The following is a 20,641-nucleotide window of genomic DNA, read 5'->3' on the forward strand; positions in this document are numbered from 1 at the left end:
GTTTTATGACTGATTTCACCAGTTGTGGATCTTAGTAATAATTGCGCAATCTTTCCAGTCTATGGATGTTTGATACAGCTTAAAAGCCTGCGTGACTAATCATGCAGAGCTTTAGTTTTATATTTCCATCATTCCATTTGGGGAAACTAATCAAAAGAAAGTGTTTTTAAGTGTGTTCTCTGGCACTGTAGGGGGTTTCTCCTCTTCCTCCTTCACTCTTCCTTTCTCTCTCTCTCTCTCTCTCTCTTCATCCCTTTCTCTCTTCTACATCTTTCCTCGCTCTCAGTGTTGTCATGCCATCCATCTGGATGAGTCATGTGCATTCCCTCCTGCACAGGAAACATAGTTACACACTGAGAGGCCATCGGAAGAATATGCTTTACGTAATAATAGCACATTCTGGTTCTCCTAATGAATAACGTCAACACAGGCAGGGGGTGAAGAGATGAAGTCAGGGCTGGAGGTTAGTCATGACGCTCCCAGATGGGGATCAGCTTTACTCCTGGGGCTCAGGGATAGTATTACTGACCTCCATCCCATAAGACTTTACATGCCTGCATCCTGGTGAGGTCATCGCAACCTGTTTTTTATGTGCTCTCTCCGCAGAAAGGCTCCATATGATAATGACAACACTGGGTACATATGTCAGAGGCACTGTTCTCCTGGTGTGTATTGTGCACCCTCAGTATAATTATCAATAGCCTTTGCAATGAGGGAAATATTTTGTCCCTCCCCTCCAGCAAAAAACTTTGTGAGGTTAGAGCTTCTCATATTCCCCGTTTCGCCCTCCTTTAAAAGCTCCCCCGTACTGTGGATCACATTTTAAACAAGCTGGTTGATGAGCACAACAGTCATCTCAGGATGTTTTCCATGGAGAGCCAGTTCTCCCCAGGTGGACACGGCGTATGTGCCACTGAGTGTAACCTGGCGGACGATGCGCCGTGGAAGAAGATTCAGAAGAACACCTTCACCCGCTGGTGCAATGAGCACCTGCGCTGTGTGGACAGAGCGATCCATGACCTGCAGTTTGACCTGAACGACGGGCTGACCCTCATCGCCCTTCTGGAGGTGCTGAGCCACAAGAAGATGCCCAGGAAATACCACACACGGCCCACCTTCAGGCAGATGAGACTGGACAACGTGTCTGTGGCCCTGGAGTTTCTGGAGCAAGAGAAGATTAAGCTGGTGTCCATAGGTGAGTCAAAGAGGTCGTACATCCAAACTTGCTGATCTTGCTCTAGAAAAATGCCCAGAGTTCCAGTGTATGGTCCTAGGATTTAGGTGCTCTTGTAATATTGAGGGAATGACATGGAATCCATAGAGAGTGTTGAAATATTGTCCAGTTTGGTATTAATTTCAACAATTTCCTATTATGTTTTTCTACTGACCACTGGAGCTTACATGTCTGTGCTTATAATATCACTGCTATTCTCTCAGTATTTTACATAATATTGCCAGCCGATGCTTTTGCATTTGGGTCAGTTTGATGATGGATGGGTGATGTTGCCCCTCCAGATAGCAAGGCCATTGTGGATGGCAACATGAAGCTGATTCTGGGGTTGGTGTGGACTCTGATCCTACACTACTCCATCTCCTCCCACCTGCTGGAGGATGGAGAAGCCAAGAAACAGACGCCCGAGCTGCGGCTGCTGGGCTGGATTCAGGGTAAAGTGCCTGAACTGCCCATCACCAACTTCAACCAGGACTGGATGGATGGCAAGGCACTGGGAGCCTTGGTGGACGGACTGGCCCCAGGTGAGCTGTTACTGGATCTACTTTATCACAGCCATAACTAATGATGAGAGAGTCAAGAATAAACAGACCACCAAGAACTATGTTATCATTTAACTGCCTTTTTTCTCATTTTATTTAATAATGGACCTACTTTGAAATCAGGTTCAGTTTCTCCTGCTGTCTGCCTTAGTTCTCAGTTCCCTAAAGAGACTCAGCACCAGCAGTATTGTACACAGTCTGGTTTAACAGTGATGGTCCTCTGGCTGCAGGCCTGTGTCCTGACTGGGAGAGCTGGGACGAGATGCAGCGAGTGGACAACGCCAGAGAGGCCATGCAGCAGGCTGATGAGTGGCTAGGAGTGCCACAGGTTGGTTCCAGGACGGCTGAGTTTTGCTAAGAACTTACTTCTGTACCCTCTTAGAGGCAAATATAATGAACTAGCAGGGACTGTACACGACAATACTCTACACTACCAGGTAGCCTTCCCTGCTAAGGCATACGCAGTATTACTTTTGACCTCTTGGGTTTAAAACTGGGCCATGACTTCTACTGCTTGTTATTTTCTCTGTCTCTCTCATTCTGTCTACTCTGTTCTATCTAATAAAGCACAAATAGTTTAAAAGTAATCTTAAAAAATCCATACACTCAGAAAGGCAACACACTTGTGCAAACTACGCATCAGTCAAACCCAGCTGTTTCCTTCTTTTACTCTTTTGTAAGATGTTATGACATATTTCTCAAAAAGGCCTCCTGGGAAAAGGACTTGGAGTTTACCTCATCATCTCAGTATTTGCCCCAGTATCCAGTCTCAATAACTAGTTTACTTTACTCTTAAAACCTTGCAGAGGGATGACATCATGTCACACAGGCAGTTAGATCATCCGAGTTATTGTGACTGCTGGTGACTTCAACTCCTGCTGATCATCGGTAGACACTCTAGGGTTAAGCAGTTAGCGGAACCGCTCCCTTTGACGACGCTGACCGCACTAATGGGAAGTTTGAGGAGGAGGAGGCACTTTATTTCTCAACAGGATGAGACGTCCGTTGTTATTGTGTAACGTGTAAGACCTTCAAATTGCATCATTTCCTTAAGGTTATAGCTCCAGAGGAGATCATCGACCCCTGTGTGGATGAGCAGTCCATCATGACCTACCTGTCCATGTTCCCCAAAGCCCAACTGAAACCTGGAGCACCCCTCAAACCAAAATCAGGTGTGTGCCTGCAGGCCCAAAGCAAGCCAAATTAGGGTAAAAATGATATAATTGATTCCGTATCTCATGATTTTAAATTGATGTTTTAAGTCCTTAAATTAATTTAAAATCCATGTATTTGGTATAAGTGAAAGGACAAATTCTGATTCTTTCATTCTTTCTACTTGTCTGGTGAATTTAAAAGCAAATTGCAAGTAATTGTAGTTAATCATATATCACTTGGCCCTTGATGATTAGCATAATATTATCAAAGGTCTCTTGAAATTCATACATTTTTTATACTATTACATATCACATGAACAGAATGACATCTTAAGGATATGATGATATGGGAGTATGTTCAAAAATTCACATAAGGTATCATATACTGGGACACTAAATATACCACGGCTGGTCCTGTTTGAATTACGTCAGTGAACTAAATTATGCTATATTATTCTTGTCTGTAGTTAAAATAGTTTAGTTGAAATGTACCCTAATGCTGACATAAAATTCTCCATATCTATCCACTTAAAACCTCAATATTAAGTCTTCCAGCTCACTTGTTTCAGTGTCAAAAGCGAAGGCCTGCAGAGCCAGTGGGCGGGGGCTGCAGCCTGCTGGGGTGAGGGTCGGCCATGTGGCGAGCTTCAAAGTAGATACGTCCAGAGCTGGACCCGGGCACCTGGAAGTGCATGTCAGGGGACCAGGTGTGTTTGTTTGTTTGGCTGTTTGGTTGCTTTTTTCTAATGCATATTGGAGGCAGATTGCATATGTTGCGCGTATTCTACTGCATATTTGTGTGTTTTCTCTACAGATGGCATGGATGTACCTGTTAAACATAAAGAGGACAGCGAAGACTTTTATTTTCAGTATGAACCCAACATAGTGGGTAACCACATAATCTCGATCACATGGGGAGGGGAGCACATCTTCAAGAGGTGAGCAGAGAGCCTGGTCATGTTCAAACAGTGGCCTTAGGGATGGGACGATGTATTGAAATTCAATACATCGCAATACAAAAATGTGACAATACGTTTTGGGGGGCAGAAAAATGCATCGCAATATTAGCTACATTTTATTCTGCTGTAGTAATCACAATTTCACAAGCTCTCCATGGAAATTATATTATTTGTACTTTGTAATGACATTTTTAAATGATTGTTTACATTCTAACAAGCCAATGCCGTCACTAGAAGGATTAGTGGCCCAGAAATAAACATAATTCTGCACAGTCATACTTGGTTATTTGTTATTTGTTACATCGTATCGTGGCTGTATCGAATCGTGAACCCCATATCACGTACCGAGTCGTATCATGAGATAAGGATATTGTCCCATCCCTAGGCTTTACATTTGGTAGATGTGGTGAATGTAACTTTATTAATTCTAATGTTTTTAGAATGGTCTCCATGAACACAGCCCCGCTCAGTTTTAGTTGTTTCCTTTTTGTGTTGACAGCCCATTTGAGGTCGGGGTCGGTCCAAAAGCAGGCCCTCAGATGATCCGGGCGTGGGGTCCAGGACTGGAGCATGGTGTTGTGGAAATGTCAGCTGACTTTATAGTGGAATCTGTCGGCGCTACTGCAGGGATGCTGGGTAGGAGACACAGACTGTTGAATGGCGAGATCACTGTTAAAGTCAATTGGATAGGTACAAAGTATACAGTCCAGAAAACACTGGACTTAGAAGGAGACAGAAGGAGGGATAAAAGGATCGGCATTGTCATTTCTGTTCTGCAGGCTTTGCCATCGAGGGCCCCTCCCAGGCTCGGATCGAATGTGATGACCAGGACGATGGGTCATGTGACGTGAGGTTCTGGCCTACAAAACCTGGGGAATACGCCGTGCATGTGACGTGTGACGACGAGGAGATTGAGGACAGTCCCTTCGTGTCCTATATAAACCCAAATAAGAAGGAATGCTACCCACACAAGGCGAGTCGGTGCCTCTCTGCAGAGTTGCTGTGTCCATTTATTCTGCTCTATTTTGCATCTAGGTCATCTGTAGTGGACCAGGCAAGGATGCAGCAGAGTGGCAGCTCTACACTGTGGTGGATTGTATTTACAGTGTAATCTTGGGCTTTATATATTCCTAATTCACATTCTGATTAAGATATCCCTGTTTAATGTGAATGTCTATAACAATTTAAACCCATTTCATAAATAACAACACAGTAAATAGCATGGACTTTTGTAGAAGAACTCTACTAGAAAGGAATTGAAATAGGTTACTCCAGTGATCATGTACAGATCAGCAAATATTTGATGATAAACAGCTCTCTCCCAAAACTAAATCCGCAAAACCAAGATGATATCATGTACTTTCAAGTGCTCGTGCTACACTGACGATGTATGGGGAGCTGACTATGCAGACTTAAAGAATGTGTATTTGAGCTTGTGTATGTAAACAAATTTTAATCAGTAGTTGTTCAACAGTCCTGAACCAGAAAATCACCCTTGCTGCTGTCACAGTGTACAGAGTCAGTCTCTTATTCATTGTCAGTGGAGCAGCTCCAGGAAGTGTCGCCTGATGGCATCAGAGACAAGGATCTAGACTCCCTTATCTCTGGCTTGAAGAGAAATTTGTTTACACAAAACTGCCCAACAACATAACATGAATGAATTTTAGGGCGTGCCCTCAGTTCATTTATTGTTTTTATTATGTTTTAGGTGAAAGTCTTTGGAATGGGAGAGAGTCAGGAAGGCTTCATTTTAAACAGATTGATGGAGTTCACAGTAGATGCCAGGTTTGCTGGAGATGGATCACTGGGCATCCAGGCTCAGGTAAAACTAACACACACACACACACACACTGAACTGGCCTGGGTGGAGCATATGGACAGAAATAATGTACAGAAGTAATGAGACAAATATCAGGCACCTTCCACACATATACTATAATCCAGAATTTACTCTAGTAATACTTCATTATAATATACTTGTTATGTTGTATTAAGTTTGTGAAGTGTTATATATCATCCTACTCTGTAACCCATAGAACATCGAGGGGAAGCCTGTCAGTGTGGATGTGAAGTGTAAACAGCCTGGCCTGTACACCTGTTTCTACACACCCACCTCTCTGGTCAAACACACCGTCTTTGTAACCTGGGGAGGGGTCGGTGTGCCTGGCAGCCCCTTCAGAGTGAGTCCTCACCTCACACATTTATGGACACATTCTGCTTAGTGTTTTTAAAAGACCTAGTAAAGATATGAAGCTCTTTAATAATAGTAATAATCCACAGCATTTTGATATAAATATATGTCAGTTTTGCTACTTGCTATTGTAAACTGATATAACACAATATCGACTGAACCTATAGCCAGTTCATAAACGCTTTTACATTTGCTGTTCTAAACACCTGGTGTAGGGTGGGTCTTTCCAGTAGCAGCAACAGCGGTTTGTTTGGAATAAATAGAAGAAGAAGTGGCTAGTTAGCATGAGCAGCAATAGCCAACATGGTTGAACTGGCAAAGAAAGGACCAGTAGCTACAGAAACTCAAAATCCAGTAATACAGTAAAATACAGTGCTGGCCACACTGTTTAATAGCCAAATGATCAAAGCAAAAACACCACAGTGATAGCCGCGTATCACAAAAGATGACGGCAAAATATTAATATAGAATAATATAGAAGATTTTGAGGATTACCACTTTAAATACATGCCAACATAAACTGTGCAGGTAGTTGTTTGTTTAAAATATCTATTTTTTGCTCTAGGTAACCCCTGGAAGAATTAAATTTGAGCCTTCATGCAACACCTCAAACATCAAGACTCAAGGGTCAGATCACAACGGTGAGGTGGATTTTCACACGATATCCTCCATCTTCAGTCTACTCTTCAAGCATAAATTGTCATTGTGATGGATAGATAATATGAGAGAAGGAAAATATGTACGCTTTTGAATGCTGTGGGTATCTGTAGTACTGTTTGAACAATACAATCCTACCCCACTACTATGTTGCATGTTGTAGAGAAGAGGACATCAGCCTGGATCTTGCCAAAAGCACAGACAAAATCCTGACGTTTTGCTGGAACATGAACATAGAAAGTGAATGAAGAGATTCTAAAGAGATTCTATTTTCCACTACTATGTTGCATGTTGTAGGAGAGGGTATCGGCCTGGATCTTGCCAAAAGCACTAATTCTCTGTTCAAGCTTGATTTGAATGTCACCAGTCCTGAAAATGTGCCAGCTGATGCCAACAAGGTATGGCAATAGCTACACACACACACATGCACACATATATACAGAATATCTATGTTCAGTTTTGATCAGTTCAGTTCTCTCTGCTCAGGTCACGGCTTACGGCCCGGGTCTAGAAGGTGGATTTGTTGGGACCCTCGCCGACTTCATCATCGACACAAACGACTCCGGCAGCGGTCAGCTCTCTGTGACAGTGGACGGTCCCGGCCCCGCCAAAATACAGTGCTCTGATAACCAGGACGGTAGCTGCACAGTGACGTATCTACCAGTGGAAAATGGAGAACACCTGATCAACATTGTCTTCCAGGGAGTACACATCCCAGGCTCCCCGTTCCACGCTGACATCCAGATGCCCTTCGATCCCGCCAAGGTGGTCGTATCTGGGCCTGGGCTGAAGAGGGGCAAAGTCGGGGAGCCTTGTGTTGTGAATATCGACTGTGGCTCGGCCGGGTTCGGTGAGCTGTCAGTAGAGGCGGTGTCCGAAACTGGACAAAAGGCCAAGACAGAGGTTCAGAAAAATAAAGATGGCACCTGCACAGTTGTCTATGTGCCTCTCACCGCTGGCGTCTACACACTCCGATTGAAGTATGGAGGAAAAGTGCTGGCTAACATTCCCTCTGAGGTGATAGTGGATCCTGCTGTTTGCACCAGCCGGGTGAAACTCTGCGGGAGTGGAGCTGATGGTGGAGGTAAGGTTGTGTGTCTCATGACCACATATAGAGTAATACTACAGTTCAGCTGTTCAGGTTTTATTTGAGGAGTTTGGATCATCCACAGTATGCTTATTGCTGGCATGTATGCAGGAGATGCAGGAGAACTAAAGGGTTTTGAAGGAGAACAGAAAGCAGCGTCAGTCTTTGCCAGCGGGACTGGACTCCTTCAGGGACTAACAGGGGAGAGAAACCATTTTACTATCACAGCGAGGTAAGACAGAAGGCCTTCCATGTTTCACATCAGCCTCATTAGTCTGCAGACAAAATGACGTTTTGTTTTAAGAGAAACAAAGCGAATGAAGAGTTTCAAACTATTTTCCACAGAAGTGGCGGAGCAGGAGGCGTAGCTGTCACTGTGGAGGGACCATCGGATGCCAAAGTGTCCTGCACAGACCGTAATGATGGCCGTTACGATGTGCAGTACACCCCCAGTGTACCAGGACTCTATCAGGTCAACATCACCTCTGGAGGGGAACACATTGAAGGTAAGGCTTTAAAGATTCAGTTCTTCTTGAGTATCTGAGATATTTGGATCAAGTATTCAATATGTGTCAATTCTAATTCTTCATCTAAATCAAGGAAGCCCCTTCAAGGTGCCAGTGAAGGAAGTCTCTGATAAAAGCGACGTCAAAATCTCTGGTCCAGGACTGGAATCAGGAGTCTGCACCCAAATCCCTCAGACCTTCACTATTGACTGCAGCAAGACTGGAAATGCCCTACAGTCTGTGGCTGTTATGACACCCAGTGGTAAGTCAAAGCACTCAACATTAAGATATTTTCTGAGTGGTTCATTGTTGTGGCTCAAATCATTGTGTTTATATTGTTTTTTTTAGGGAAAATAGAGCTTGTTGATGTGAAAGACACTGGGGATGGAACGTACTCTTTGGTTTACTGTCCTTCTATGGAGGGTGATCACTCTCTGGTGGTCAAATATGCTGAAGAAGAGGCATTTTCCAGGTAACATGTCATTTATGTAAAAATAATTTTGGGTTCAACAAAGCAGGGAAGTATCAGATAGAATGATTTATTACCATTAATTTATTTCACCTGTCTCTTATCTTTCTCATACATCAAAGCCCATTTGCCTTCCGAGTGCTGCCAAATAAAAGTACCAACAAGTTGAAAGCATCAGAACCAGGACTGGAATCAGGAGTCGGTGCCCAAATCCCGCAGACCTTCACTAGAGGCTGTAAGACAGGAGAAGCTCCAGAGACGATGAGCTCATCATTCATCAAATTATACAATTTCACTCTTTCTCTTTTACTTTTTACTAAGAGATCATTTTCATATTTTGTTGATCTGGCCAGGTGAAATAGACCCTGCTGATGTGACAGACAACGCAGATGGGACTTTCTCAGCAGCCTGCTCTCCTGATGATGATGATGATGATGATGCCAACAAGCTGAAAGTGTTGGGTCCAGGTCTTTGTGCCAAAGTTCCCCAGACTTTCACTATAGACTGTTCCAAGACAGGGAGAGTCCCAGAGTCTGTGGCTGTTAAGACACCCAATGGTGGGTATTATCATGTACCTTCTAGATTTTAGTTCTGATTTTGTACTATTCCAATATTCAGAAGGAAACGGAATGTGCACAATGTGATGAAAACATGTTTTTAATGGTCAGGTGACATGGAGCTGGTTGAGGTGACAGACAGTGGAGACGGGACATACTCAGTGGTTTACTGTCCCACTGTGGAAGGTGCTCACCATCTGGTGGTCAAACATGATGATGGAGAGGAGTTTTGTAGGTGAGAATAAGAGGGCTAATGATAGATTTCATAAGCAAAACACATACCATAAACCATTATTGCAATATTTTTGTTGTAGATATCTATTTACTCACTTATTTGTTTCTTTTTTCACTTATTGATTGATGGTTGCATTGATTCATGCAGGCCCTTAAACTTCCAAGTTTGTCCCGTCAGTGATGCCAACAGGCTGAAAGTTTCTGGTCCAGGACTGGAATCGGGACTTTGTGCCCCAGAGTCTGTGCCTGTTATAACACCAAATGGTAATATTATTCATTTGTCGGGATATTACACGTAGTTATTTCCTCATTGGTGGTTTTATTTGCATTGTATCGGTAGTTTTGTTAACTGCCCTGTGACCTCATTCAGGTAACATGGAGCTTGTTGAGGTGACAAACAACAGAGTCGGGACAAACTCACCTCTCTCTGTGGAAGGCGATCATTCTTCGGTGGTCAGATATGCTGATGGAGATGAATATGTTAGGTAGATTTTCACTTAATTTTTTTTAACAAATTAGAAATATTTCAGCAGCTTTATCTGTAGGTTATTTAGTTCTATATTTTAGATGATTTCTTTATTTTTACTTTGCTGTAAAGTGTTTATTGTGAATGTCATTTTTTGTGTGTCATCATCGTTATCATCATGTTACCTGTGTTACCAAGTGATTCCAGTAGAAAGGTGAAAGTTTCAGTACCTGGACTGGAATCAGAAGTCTGCGCCCAAATCCCTCAGACCTTCACTATTGGCTGCAGCAAGACTGGAGACGCCCCGCAGTCTGTGGCTGTTATGACACCCAGTGGCAAGTTTTAGAAGAAGCACCTTGAGCAAAACTTGATTATTTTCATGTCTGAAGTGAAATTTCCGGCTGTGTGTGAAGTTATCTGATTGAATCTGCCTCATCCTGTCTTATCAACAGGCACTATGGAGATTGTTAAAGTAACTGACAATGGAGATGGGACATATTCAGTAGCGTACTCTCCTTCTGCGGAGGGTGCTCACTCTCTGAAAGTCAAATATGCTGATGAAGCAGAGTTTAGCAAGTATGGCTCATAAACACTTTCAGTGCAGCTTAATCTGTAGCTACATGTTTAATTTGTTAATAAAGTTAAGGTTATTAAAATGGTGTTCTTTCACTGCCTTTCAGTCTCTCCAACTTCCAAGTCCTGCCCACCAATGATGCCAACAAGCTGAAAGTCTCTGGTCCAGGACTGGAGTCAGGACTTTGTGTTAAAGTTCCTCAATCTTTCACTATTGACTGCAGCAAGACTGGAGAAGCCCCAGAGTCTGTGGCTGTCATGACACCAAATGGTGAGAATAATGTCAAGAAATGAAAGCTGTTAAGTATGTTTTGTTTGTCGGTTTTTTCTTTTAATGATGGTTTCCACATTGTTTCTTTGCTTCAAACAGGCCACATGGAGCTGGTTGAGGTGACAGACAATGGAGACGGGATATACTCAGTGGTTTACTCTCCCTCTGTGGAAGGTGCTCACCATCTGGTCGTCAAATATGCTGATGAAGAGGAGTTTCAGAGGTAGAATCTATTCACATTTTTAAAAACTATTTGAGGTTTATTAGAGTTCCTCACATACATTTTTGATTGGGGATTTTTTTTTTTTTTTTTTTTTTTTTTTACATTAAAGTGGCCTCTAATGTTTGTTTCAGCCCTTACCAGTTCCAGGTGTTGCCAAGTGATTCCAGTAAAAAGATGAAAGTATCAGTGCCAGGACTGGAATCAGGAGTCTGCATGGAAATCCCTCACACCTTCATCACTGACTGTGGAAAGGATGGAAACGCCCCAGACTCTGTTGCTATCATGACACCCAGTGGTAGGCTATTTAATTTTTTTAATCTTTTAGCGTCTCAGTATATTTCACATAAATAAGAGACATCTGTGTAGTATTAATACATATGATGTTTTTGTCCTTGAATGTCAACAGGTAATATCAGTATTGTTGATATAGCTGACAGTAGAGCTGGAACATACTCAGCACCCTACTCTCCTTTTATGGAGGGTGCTCACTGTTTGGCAGTGAAATGCGCTGATGAAGATGACTTTACCAGGTAGGCTCAGACAAAAAAAATAATGCTGCTTAATGTTCTTAATTTGGAAGGCAGAATTTAAAAATTTGGGAATTTTTGAGAATAGTTGAAATGTGGTCTAGCAATTTGAGGAGAGGTGACACATTCAACAGAAAACATGACAGAATGGATAGAATATGACTGAAAAATGCAACAAAAATATATTCTCTCTATGATCGAGGGATTTCAGATTTATAATCTTCATCAAAAGTTGCGTGAAAATTTTGCATTTTTGAACTATGAGTACCATAGCTCTTCCAGTCTATAAAATGTAAATTTGGGAAACAGTTATCATCATAATCAATGCAAAATGTTGCATTTCAGTTTCTCCAATTTCCAAGTGCTGCACGCCAATGATGTCAAAACGCTTAAAGTTTCTGGTCCAGGACTGGAGTCAGGACTTTGTGCCAAAGCTCCTCAGACCTTCACTATTGACTGCAGTGAAACTGGAGAGACTCCAGAGTCTGTGGCTGTTATGACACCAAGCGGTAAGAGACATATAACATCAGTATGTATTCATATTTTAATGAGAGTGTCCTCATAGTTTGTTTGACTCATCCAGGCCACATGGAGCTGGTTGAGGTGACAGACAATGGAGACGGGACATACTCAGTGGTTTACTCTCCCTCTGTGGAAGGTGCGCACCATCTGGTGGTCAAATATGCTGAAGAAAATGAGTTTTGCAGGTAAATATTTAATTAATAATTTATATATCAGTTCATGTATTTTTCCTATACAGATTTTGGAGTTTGGGGATTTGGATATTTTAATGTAATTCTTGACAAAAGAGTCTAATCTCATGTTTGTTTCAGTCCTTACCCGTTTCAAGTGTTACCAAGTGATTCCAGTAAAAAGATGAAAGTTTCAGTACCAGGACTGGATTCAGGAGTCTGCGCCCAAATTCCTCAGACCTTCACTATTGGCTGCAGCAAGACTGGAGACGCCCCGCAGTCTGCAGCTGTTATGACACCCAGTGGTACGCATGCTTAAAATCAGTTTTTATTCTTTTGTGATGTGAAATATTTGTGAGCTGTCAGTATTTTCTGTATAACAGGTAAAATGGAGCTTGTGGATGTAACAGACAATGGGGATGGCACATATTCAGTGGCCTTCTGTCCATCCATGGAGGGAGCTTACTCTATTATGGTGACATACGGTGATGAAGAGGACTTTTGCAAGTAAGATTTTTTTTATTCATATGTAATGCACACTGAACTAGAAGGTAAATGCACAGGCAGTAACTTAACCCTAAGCTAAGGGAGTTATAATGGTGTTTTTCACTGCCTTTCAGTCTCTCAAACTTCCAAGTCCTACCCATCAATGATGGCAGCAAGCTGGAAGTCTCTGGTCCAGGACTGGAGTCAGGACTTTGTGTTAAAGCTCCTCAGATCTTCACTATTGACTGCAGCAAGACTGGAGACACCCCAGAGTTTGTGGCTGTCATGACACCAAATGGTACAAATAGTATTTGAACGGGTCATGTGAACTGCTTTCAAGGACTCTGAAGTCGTTTTATTGTCCATTTCTGTCATTATTTGTTTTCTTCACCCAGGTACAATGGAGCTTGTCGAAGTGACAGATAATGGACATGGGACTTTCTCAGTGGCCTACTCACCTCATATGGAAGGTGCTCACTCTCTGGTGGTTAAATATGCTGACAGAGATGAGTTTTGCAGGTGAGTGACATGTTAGATTAAGTTAAATCCCAATAAAATCCAACTTAATTACAGCCTTATGATTTGAAGTAACAGGTTATTTTCATACAGTCCCTACGACTTCCATGTTCTGCCCACCAATGACGCCAATAAGAAAGAAATGGAGTCAGGACTTGGTGTCAAAGTCTCAAACGGTAATATGTTTTTTATATATGATTTGATCTATTCATAAACTGTAGTTATGACTTGTAACTGTTCATGTTTATTATTCGTATTGTTGAACCAGGTAAGATGGAGCTTGCTGAGGTAATGGACATTGGAGATGAGAAATACTCTCTCTCCATCGAAGGTTCCCCCTTTCTGTTCAAATACACTGATGAAGAGGAGTTTTGCAGGTAAATTTCTTTATCTTAATTTAAAAAAAAATAGAATTGCTGGATTGTCCAATTGAATGTACATATCTGCACTTAAGACTTTGAACTGTTAACTGGTATTATTTTCTTCAGCCCTCACTGCTTTCAAACATTGCCACATGATTCCAGTAGAAAGTTGAAAGTTTCAGTACCAGGACTGGAATCAGGAGTCTGCGCCCAAATCCCCCAGACCTTCACTATTGGCTGCAGCAAGACTGGAGACGCCCCGCAGTCTGTGGCTGTTATGACACCCACAGGTACGTGATTGATTAAGAATGATTAAATCCACAAAGGTAGAGGATTTCCTGATCATGTCTTTTGATATCACTTGAAATCATACCTTTATTATTAATATTAACATAGAATATATATGCATTAATGACATATAATACTATATTCAGGTGAAATGGAGCTTTTGAAAGTGACCGACATTGGGAATGGGGCCTATTCTGTGGCCTATGCCCCTTCTATGGATGGTGCTCATTCAATCATGGTTAAATATACTGAAGAAGATGACTTCAGCAGGTATCTATTAAAATTATACATGATAATTTATAGAAATATGCTTTTTATAATATAGAATTATAGTCTATATTATAGTATATAAACAATACAAATGATTTGTTTTGATTGCAAAAATTCCAGTTCCAGCTTCAAACGATGTTGAGTTATTTACTTTTTCTCAGTTTATCCAACTTCCAAGTGCTGCCAACCAATGATGATAAAAAGCTGAAAGTCTCAGGTCCAGGACTGGAGTCAGGACTTTGTGCCAAGTGTCCTCAGACCTTCACTATTGACTGCAGCAAGACAGGAGAGGTCCCAGAGTCTGTGGCTGTGATGACTCCAAGTGGTGAGAATATGGTTACACAACATTTTAAATTCCCCTTTTTAATTTATCCATTCAATAGGGTTACTATTTCTGTGTTGTTTCTATCCAAGCAACTCAGATTGATGTTCATAATTTACTCATTCTTTAAATGATTCAGGTAAGATGGAGCTGGTTGAGGTGACAGACAATGGAGACGGGACATACTCATTGAGCTACTCTCCCTCTGTGGAAGGTGCTCACTCTCTGCTGGTCAAATATGCCGATGAAGAGGAGTTTTGCAGGTACACCTTTAGCTGAAAGTGGCCATGTTGGTATAGGCTATTACAGTTTCATTTGGTCTCCACTAATATACTGTATGTTGGATTTTTTTCCCCCTACAGCCCTTACAACTTTCATGTTCTACCCAGCAGTGATACAAGTAAGCTAAGAGGTTCTGGTTCAGATGTGGAGTCCAAACCTTGTGCTAAAGTCCCTCAGACCTTCACTATAGACTGTAGCAAGACAGGAGAGGCTCCAGAGTCTGTGGCTATGGTGATGCCAAATGGTAATGGATTACATCAGTTATTCAAATTGCAACCTAAAACTTACTGGTGTATATTTTAACTCAAAGTTTTTGCTATTGAAACTGTTTAGGAAAGGTTGAACTCGTAGAGGTGAGAGACTGTGGAGATGGGAAATACTCAGTGGCATGGTCACCTGCTATGGATGGATCTCATTCTCTTGTGGTCAAATATGCAGATGAAGATGAGTATCGCTGGTGAGAATATGTTTTGGTTTTTTTTTAGATAAGATATATTCGAACATGACATTTTAGATCCTTCATCACACATGTCCTGTTTACTTTTCTTGTTTTGCAGTCCCTTTCGATTGCATGTGCTGTCCAGCCATGACGCCCATAAAGTTCGGGTCAGCGGTCCTGGGCTGCTGCCCGGTCTCCCTGCCAGCTTGCCTGCACACTTTACTGTGGATACCGCTGAGGCAGGGGAGGGTCAGCTGTCAGTGGAGATCGTTGTGAGTTATTTTGTTGTTTGTATGTTCCAACATTCACATTTCTCGATTCCACTTGGATCGTCTGTGTTTTTTTCCATCCTGTGTTTCGTTAACGTCAGTTTCACCTCAGGATCCGGATGGAAGATCAAAAAGACCCAGAATCCATGATAATTGCGATGGCACCTATGACGTGTCCTATGTTCCCGACAAAGTGGGAGACTACAAGATTACTATTGAATACAGCGGAGATGAGATTCCTACATCACCCTACCACGTCTGGGCTATTGCAACAGGAGACGCCAACAAGTGCATCGTTACAGGTGTGAGGTGTTATTGTCAAGCGCTCAAAACTTTTAAAGCATTCAAACTACCGTATTAAACCAAACGAAGAAACCAACTTTCTTCATTTGTCTTTCCCAAGGTCCTGAGTTAGGCTCCATTGTTGGTGCAGGGGAGGAGATTGTGTTTGTGGTGAACACTCAGTCTGCGGGCGTGGGGAAGGTCTCCTGTTTTGTTCTGACCCCGGACGGGACTGAGGTGGAGGCAGATGTCACTGAGAGGGAGGATGGGACCTTTGAGATCTGCTATACAACCGCTCAGCCAGGGAGCTACATCATATCAGCGAGCTTCGGAGGCGAGAGCCTGTTCACTTGGCCCTTTGAGGTCATGGGGAGAGACGTATGTTGGTTGTCCCTTCTCTCAATCAAGGACAAGTTTCCATTATTTAAAACATAAATATACAAGACCATTAATTTTTACACTTCATGCTTGATATCTTTTGTCAGGTTGTTTTTGTTTGATACTGTATCTTTGGCTTTTTATGTGGATGAAGGCACAAGATGACAGTTTTGAAATGAACCGTGATGGTCGGGTGTCCAAGTCTAGGCATGAAGCTTCATCCGGAGATGGTTTCCAGCCTGTGGTATGAACACAGTTTCACAGAATAAAGACTGTGAATTATAACTATAATATTTCACTTTGGATGTGTTCTCAAGGGAGATTTTTTACCATCCTCTGTTACCTACCTCTAATCTACCTAATCCCTCTCATTTTGTAGATGAAGCATGGCTCTTACATTCCCCTAAGAAGTGTGGACCAACAAAACGGCCTGACGATATTTAACATCGTTATGGCTTGGGGCTTGGATGATGGAGAAATAACAGGTGTGAAACTAAACTAAACTAAGCATTTTAAATTTTTTGTTGTTTATTGGTCTGTACATCTTGGATTGGTTTTGGGGTCTCAAACTGTATTTTTTAGGAGAAGTCCACATGCCGTCAGGAAGTAGGGCGCAAGCTGAGGTGACTGATAACAGAGACGGAACGGCCACTTTAATGTATGAACCCACAGAGGAAGGCTTGCATCAAATACACATCAAAGTCAATGGTGCCACTGTGTCAGGTAAAACTGCAAAAAAATAGATTCTTGTAGTTTGACCAAAACAACTTCACTTGGACTACACAGTAACATAGTAGATATTCAGGACATGTTTGTATGTTTTGAGAGTACAATGTTCTATTATTTAATTTTACTGTTTCAGAAAGCCCTCTCCAGTTCTATGTGAACAACACTAGCAAGAGGGAGCTGATGGCACATGGGCCAGGTCTTGTGTATGGCACTTCCAATGACATTGCAGCCTTCACAATCTTCAACAAAGACTTATTACAGGGTAAGAGAATCTCACTGAAGACCCCTTAAGCTACACTGAGGCTGAGAAAAATGCAGATTCAAAAAAATATTTGCCAAAATAACACATTATACGTCTGCATCGTTAATCAGGTGACTTGGATATAGCTCTTGAGGGTCCGTCTAAAGCCGAAATCCGGTGCTTGAACAACAGAGATGGTACCTGCACTGTCACTTATCTCCCCACTGTGCCTGGAGCCTACAATATCTTTGTCCGCTACAATGATGAGGATATCACAGGCAGTCCCTTCACTGCAAAGATAGCTGGTATGTAGATGATGCATCGGTTGAGAGATTGCATGGGATTACCACTGACTCTAAGCATAACATTGTTTAATGGGTTGTTTATTGGTACAAGCAATTCCTCTGGTAAAAGCTGACTTCACCTTTATGAACCTTAGGACCCAGTGCTGAGGCTCAACTTGACCCGACCCAGCTGAGGTCCCAGGTGAGGTTTGGCAAAGGAGCAGACGTCACCTTGGACATCACAGAGGAAGACGTCAGCCTGCTCAGCGTTAGCATCATGTCTCCCTCAGGACGGGACGTGTCCTGCCTGCTCAAGAGGCAGCCGGACAGACACATAGGTGACAATACAAAGCCTAAATCTATCACTGGATCTTCATATTAGAAGATTACATTTAACTGTCTCTTTCCTTCTGCTGTTTAGGTATTTCTTTCATTCCTAAAGAGGTTGGAGAACATCTTGTGAGTGTCTTGAAGAACGACGAGCATGTGGCCAATAGTCCCATTCCTCTCACCATCAATCTGTTAGAGATTGGAGATGCCAGTCAGGTCAAAGTGTTTGGTCCGGGTCTAGCAAAAGGATTCACATGTGAGATGTCAGATTTTGTGGTGGACACACGAGAGGCAGGCAAGTTTCTCTGTTTTTTCAGTGCTACAATCAATACTGTACTGCTTGAGTTACACTCCCAGAAAAGGAAGAACTGACTTAATACATCTTGAGCAGGTTATGGCGGTCTAAGTTTGGCTATTGAGGGGCCCAGTAATGTGGAGATCCAGACAGAGGAGTTGGAGGATGGAACCTGTGGTGTGTCTTTCTGCCCAACAGAGGCTGGAACATACACAGTTTCTGTCAAATTTACAGATGAACATGTGCCAGGTACGGTGTGCAGAGATCCTCTATAGGGTCGCGGTTAGACGCTAACATCATTCAGGTTAAAGGATCGATTTTTAAAACCGTATACACTAAAGGTATTGTACGAGGTGTTGGATACATGTGTCCGCTGAATGACATGTCAGATAAAACCCAGTCTGAGATAATTCAAATGTTTCTTCATGAGTAGTCTGACATATTTTTAAAAAGAGGGGCCGAATTGTTGATTAATTTGAACATTGAGGAAGGAAAGATGTCCAAAAGGTTCCTCTTACTCTGTGAAACCCACATTCTCAATTCCTCAAACAGTTTTTAGAAACTCTATGCTTCAGCTGTGCCTTTGATCCCATCAGGGAGCCCTTTCTCAGTGCTGGTGACAGAAAGTGACCATGTGACAGAGAGCAGAACTCATTGCCAGGGAGCTGCTGTTGTTGCCAACGTGGGGAAAACATGTGGGATCAACCTCAAAAAAACAGGTACAACAGCTCTCTAACTCAGCCTCCACCACATCTGATCAAACATCTATGGCATCAGACATCTTCAAGACTTTACTGTATGGATTTATGCACATGTTGTTGAATTTATGCTGCAAAATACGACTACACTGATAGAGCTTTTTTATGATTTTGTTTTTTCATGATGGTATATTTATTTTGGCCTTAGCCAGGAGAATATGCACTGCAAATTGTTTATCTTCAGAAACTACAGTTATGATCTTCCATGACCACAGATCATCAGATGAGTGGACTAAACATGTCAGCAGAAGGTGTCAGCAGAGTTTCTCCTCCATGGCCCTCCTTCCTGTCTGATGCCTCCAAGGTTGCCAGCAGCGGCCAAGGCCTGAAAACGGCCTTCATCGGGAAGACAAACATCTTCACTGTGGACTGCAGCAAAGCTGGTGAGCTCGTTTTATAGGACACAATGTTACAAAAATATATTTGGTGTTATTAGACTTCTGAAAAGGAAGCAACTTGCAATTTTGCCACTGTAATTTTCCTTGTTACATGAACCCATACAGCTCTAATTTTGTAACTGATGTTATTTCTCTCTCCAGGCACAAACCTCCTGCTGGTGGGTATGCACGGCCCTACCATCCCTTGTGAGCAGGTGTCAATCAAACACCTTGGCAACAACCACTATGATATCAGTTATGTGGTCAAGGAGAAGGGCAGCTATATCCTGGCAGTGAAGTGGGGAGAAGAGCATATTCCTGGATCTCCTTTCCATGTCTTTGTTCCATAAAGGCTGCGACACTGGCTGGTGTCGGTGTAGAAATCCTTTGCTACACCTCTGTAAAATTATTTGGTTGTACTGTAATCCCTCTCCTGACTTTAGTTGCTGCTGTTGTATTTAGTTGTTGTAGGCTACTATTAAAATTGAGTGTAATTCACGGTGGTTATCACATAATGTTATACAAATAATCTGCATTTTTTTTCTTCTTGTTTTGTATTTTAACACAACAATGACTTGTTTTCAACAAAAATTGATTTTTGTCAAATACTTTGTTACTACAGTATATTAAACACTTTATATATTCTATAATTTTTGGTGACAGTGCATAATAAATAATACAAAAATGTTTTATGAAATGGAGCTTTGACGGTGCATTGACGTGACTCAGCCAGGGCCCAGTCTGGTCGGTACGTTCACTTTAAAAGGTTGACCGAATAATGTAGTGGCCCGGTTTTCCCCAATGATAAGTAATAATCAATGAGCTCATCCACAGCAAACATAATCTGCCAGGACCACTGCTCTCTACAAGGACAATTTTGACAAATTTCATCATCACTCAGAGGAAGATAAGTTGAATATTTACACTTTCTGCACATAAACAACTGCAAAGCAAAGTTTTGTATCTGCATGTTAGACTAATCTATAGAGCTGCTGTTGAAGCATCAGTCACATGTGTCTGCCTGTGACAGAAGATTCAAGAGGAATAAAAAAATAATCTCATAAGGTGAGTTGTTACATTTTTTTAAACGGTTTGTCATAGGACTATATAGTAAATTTAGAGAAGTGCATGTTTTAATTGGGTTGTTTAACTGTACAAGTTGGACCTATAACATTCTATTATTGTATACAAAAACGACTTATTATGTACACAGATTGTTAAAGAAACACAATATTGTCACTAGTTCTTCTGTGTGCTGCTGGCAACATTAATTGTTTAGGATAACTATTATGCCTCATCTCAAAGCATTGTATGGTTGTCATATTGATTATGCCCCTCCCCCAACATTTTAACCACATGAGTTACTGCATGCATGTGTGTAATGTGTGTGTTCA

General features: G+C 41.9%; 1 protein-coding gene across 1 annotated transcript; it reads left to right on the plus strand.

Moving 5' to 3' along the window:
• Positions 1-861: 861 nt before the first annotated feature.
• flnbb (filamin B b) lies at positions 862-19,685 on the plus strand. Its single transcript, XM_078288092.1, is given in 46 exon segments — positions 862-1,195; positions 1,516-1,755; positions 2,004-2,101; positions 2,828-2,945; positions 3,497-3,634; positions 3,742-3,865; positions 4,386-4,522; positions 4,666-4,859; positions 5,595-5,708; positions 5,923-6,066; positions 6,643-6,718; positions 7,032-7,132; positions 7,221-7,818; positions 8,181-8,327; positions 8,422-8,589; positions 8,676-8,799; positions 8,919-9,031; positions 9,150-9,353; positions 9,465-9,588; positions 10,252-10,388; positions 10,506-10,629; positions 10,734-10,897; positions 10,997-11,120; positions 11,252-11,415; positions 11,620-11,650; positions 11,993-12,156; positions 12,231-12,354; positions 12,481-12,644; positions 12,977-13,123; positions 13,610-13,718; positions 13,866-13,993; positions 14,440-14,586; positions 14,723-14,846; positions 15,423-15,576; positions 15,686-15,890; positions 15,977-16,233; positions 16,613-16,718; positions 16,816-16,956; positions 17,096-17,224; positions 17,335-17,527; positions 17,683-17,825; positions 17,909-18,112; positions 18,209-18,361; positions 18,709-18,831; positions 19,086-19,253; positions 19,410-19,685. Coding segments are annotated over 46 exon segments (7,311 nt in total). The 3' UTR covers positions 19,598-19,685.
• The last annotated feature ends 956 nt before the right edge of the window (positions 19,686-20,641 follow it).

The sequence above is a fragment of the Centroberyx gerrardi genome, chromosome 14, assembly GCF_048128805.1.
Source record: "Centroberyx gerrardi isolate f3 chromosome 14, fCenGer3.hap1.cur.20231027, whole genome shotgun sequence".
Lineage (NCBI taxonomy): Eukaryota > Metazoa > Chordata > Actinopteri > Beryciformes > Berycidae > Centroberyx > Centroberyx gerrardi.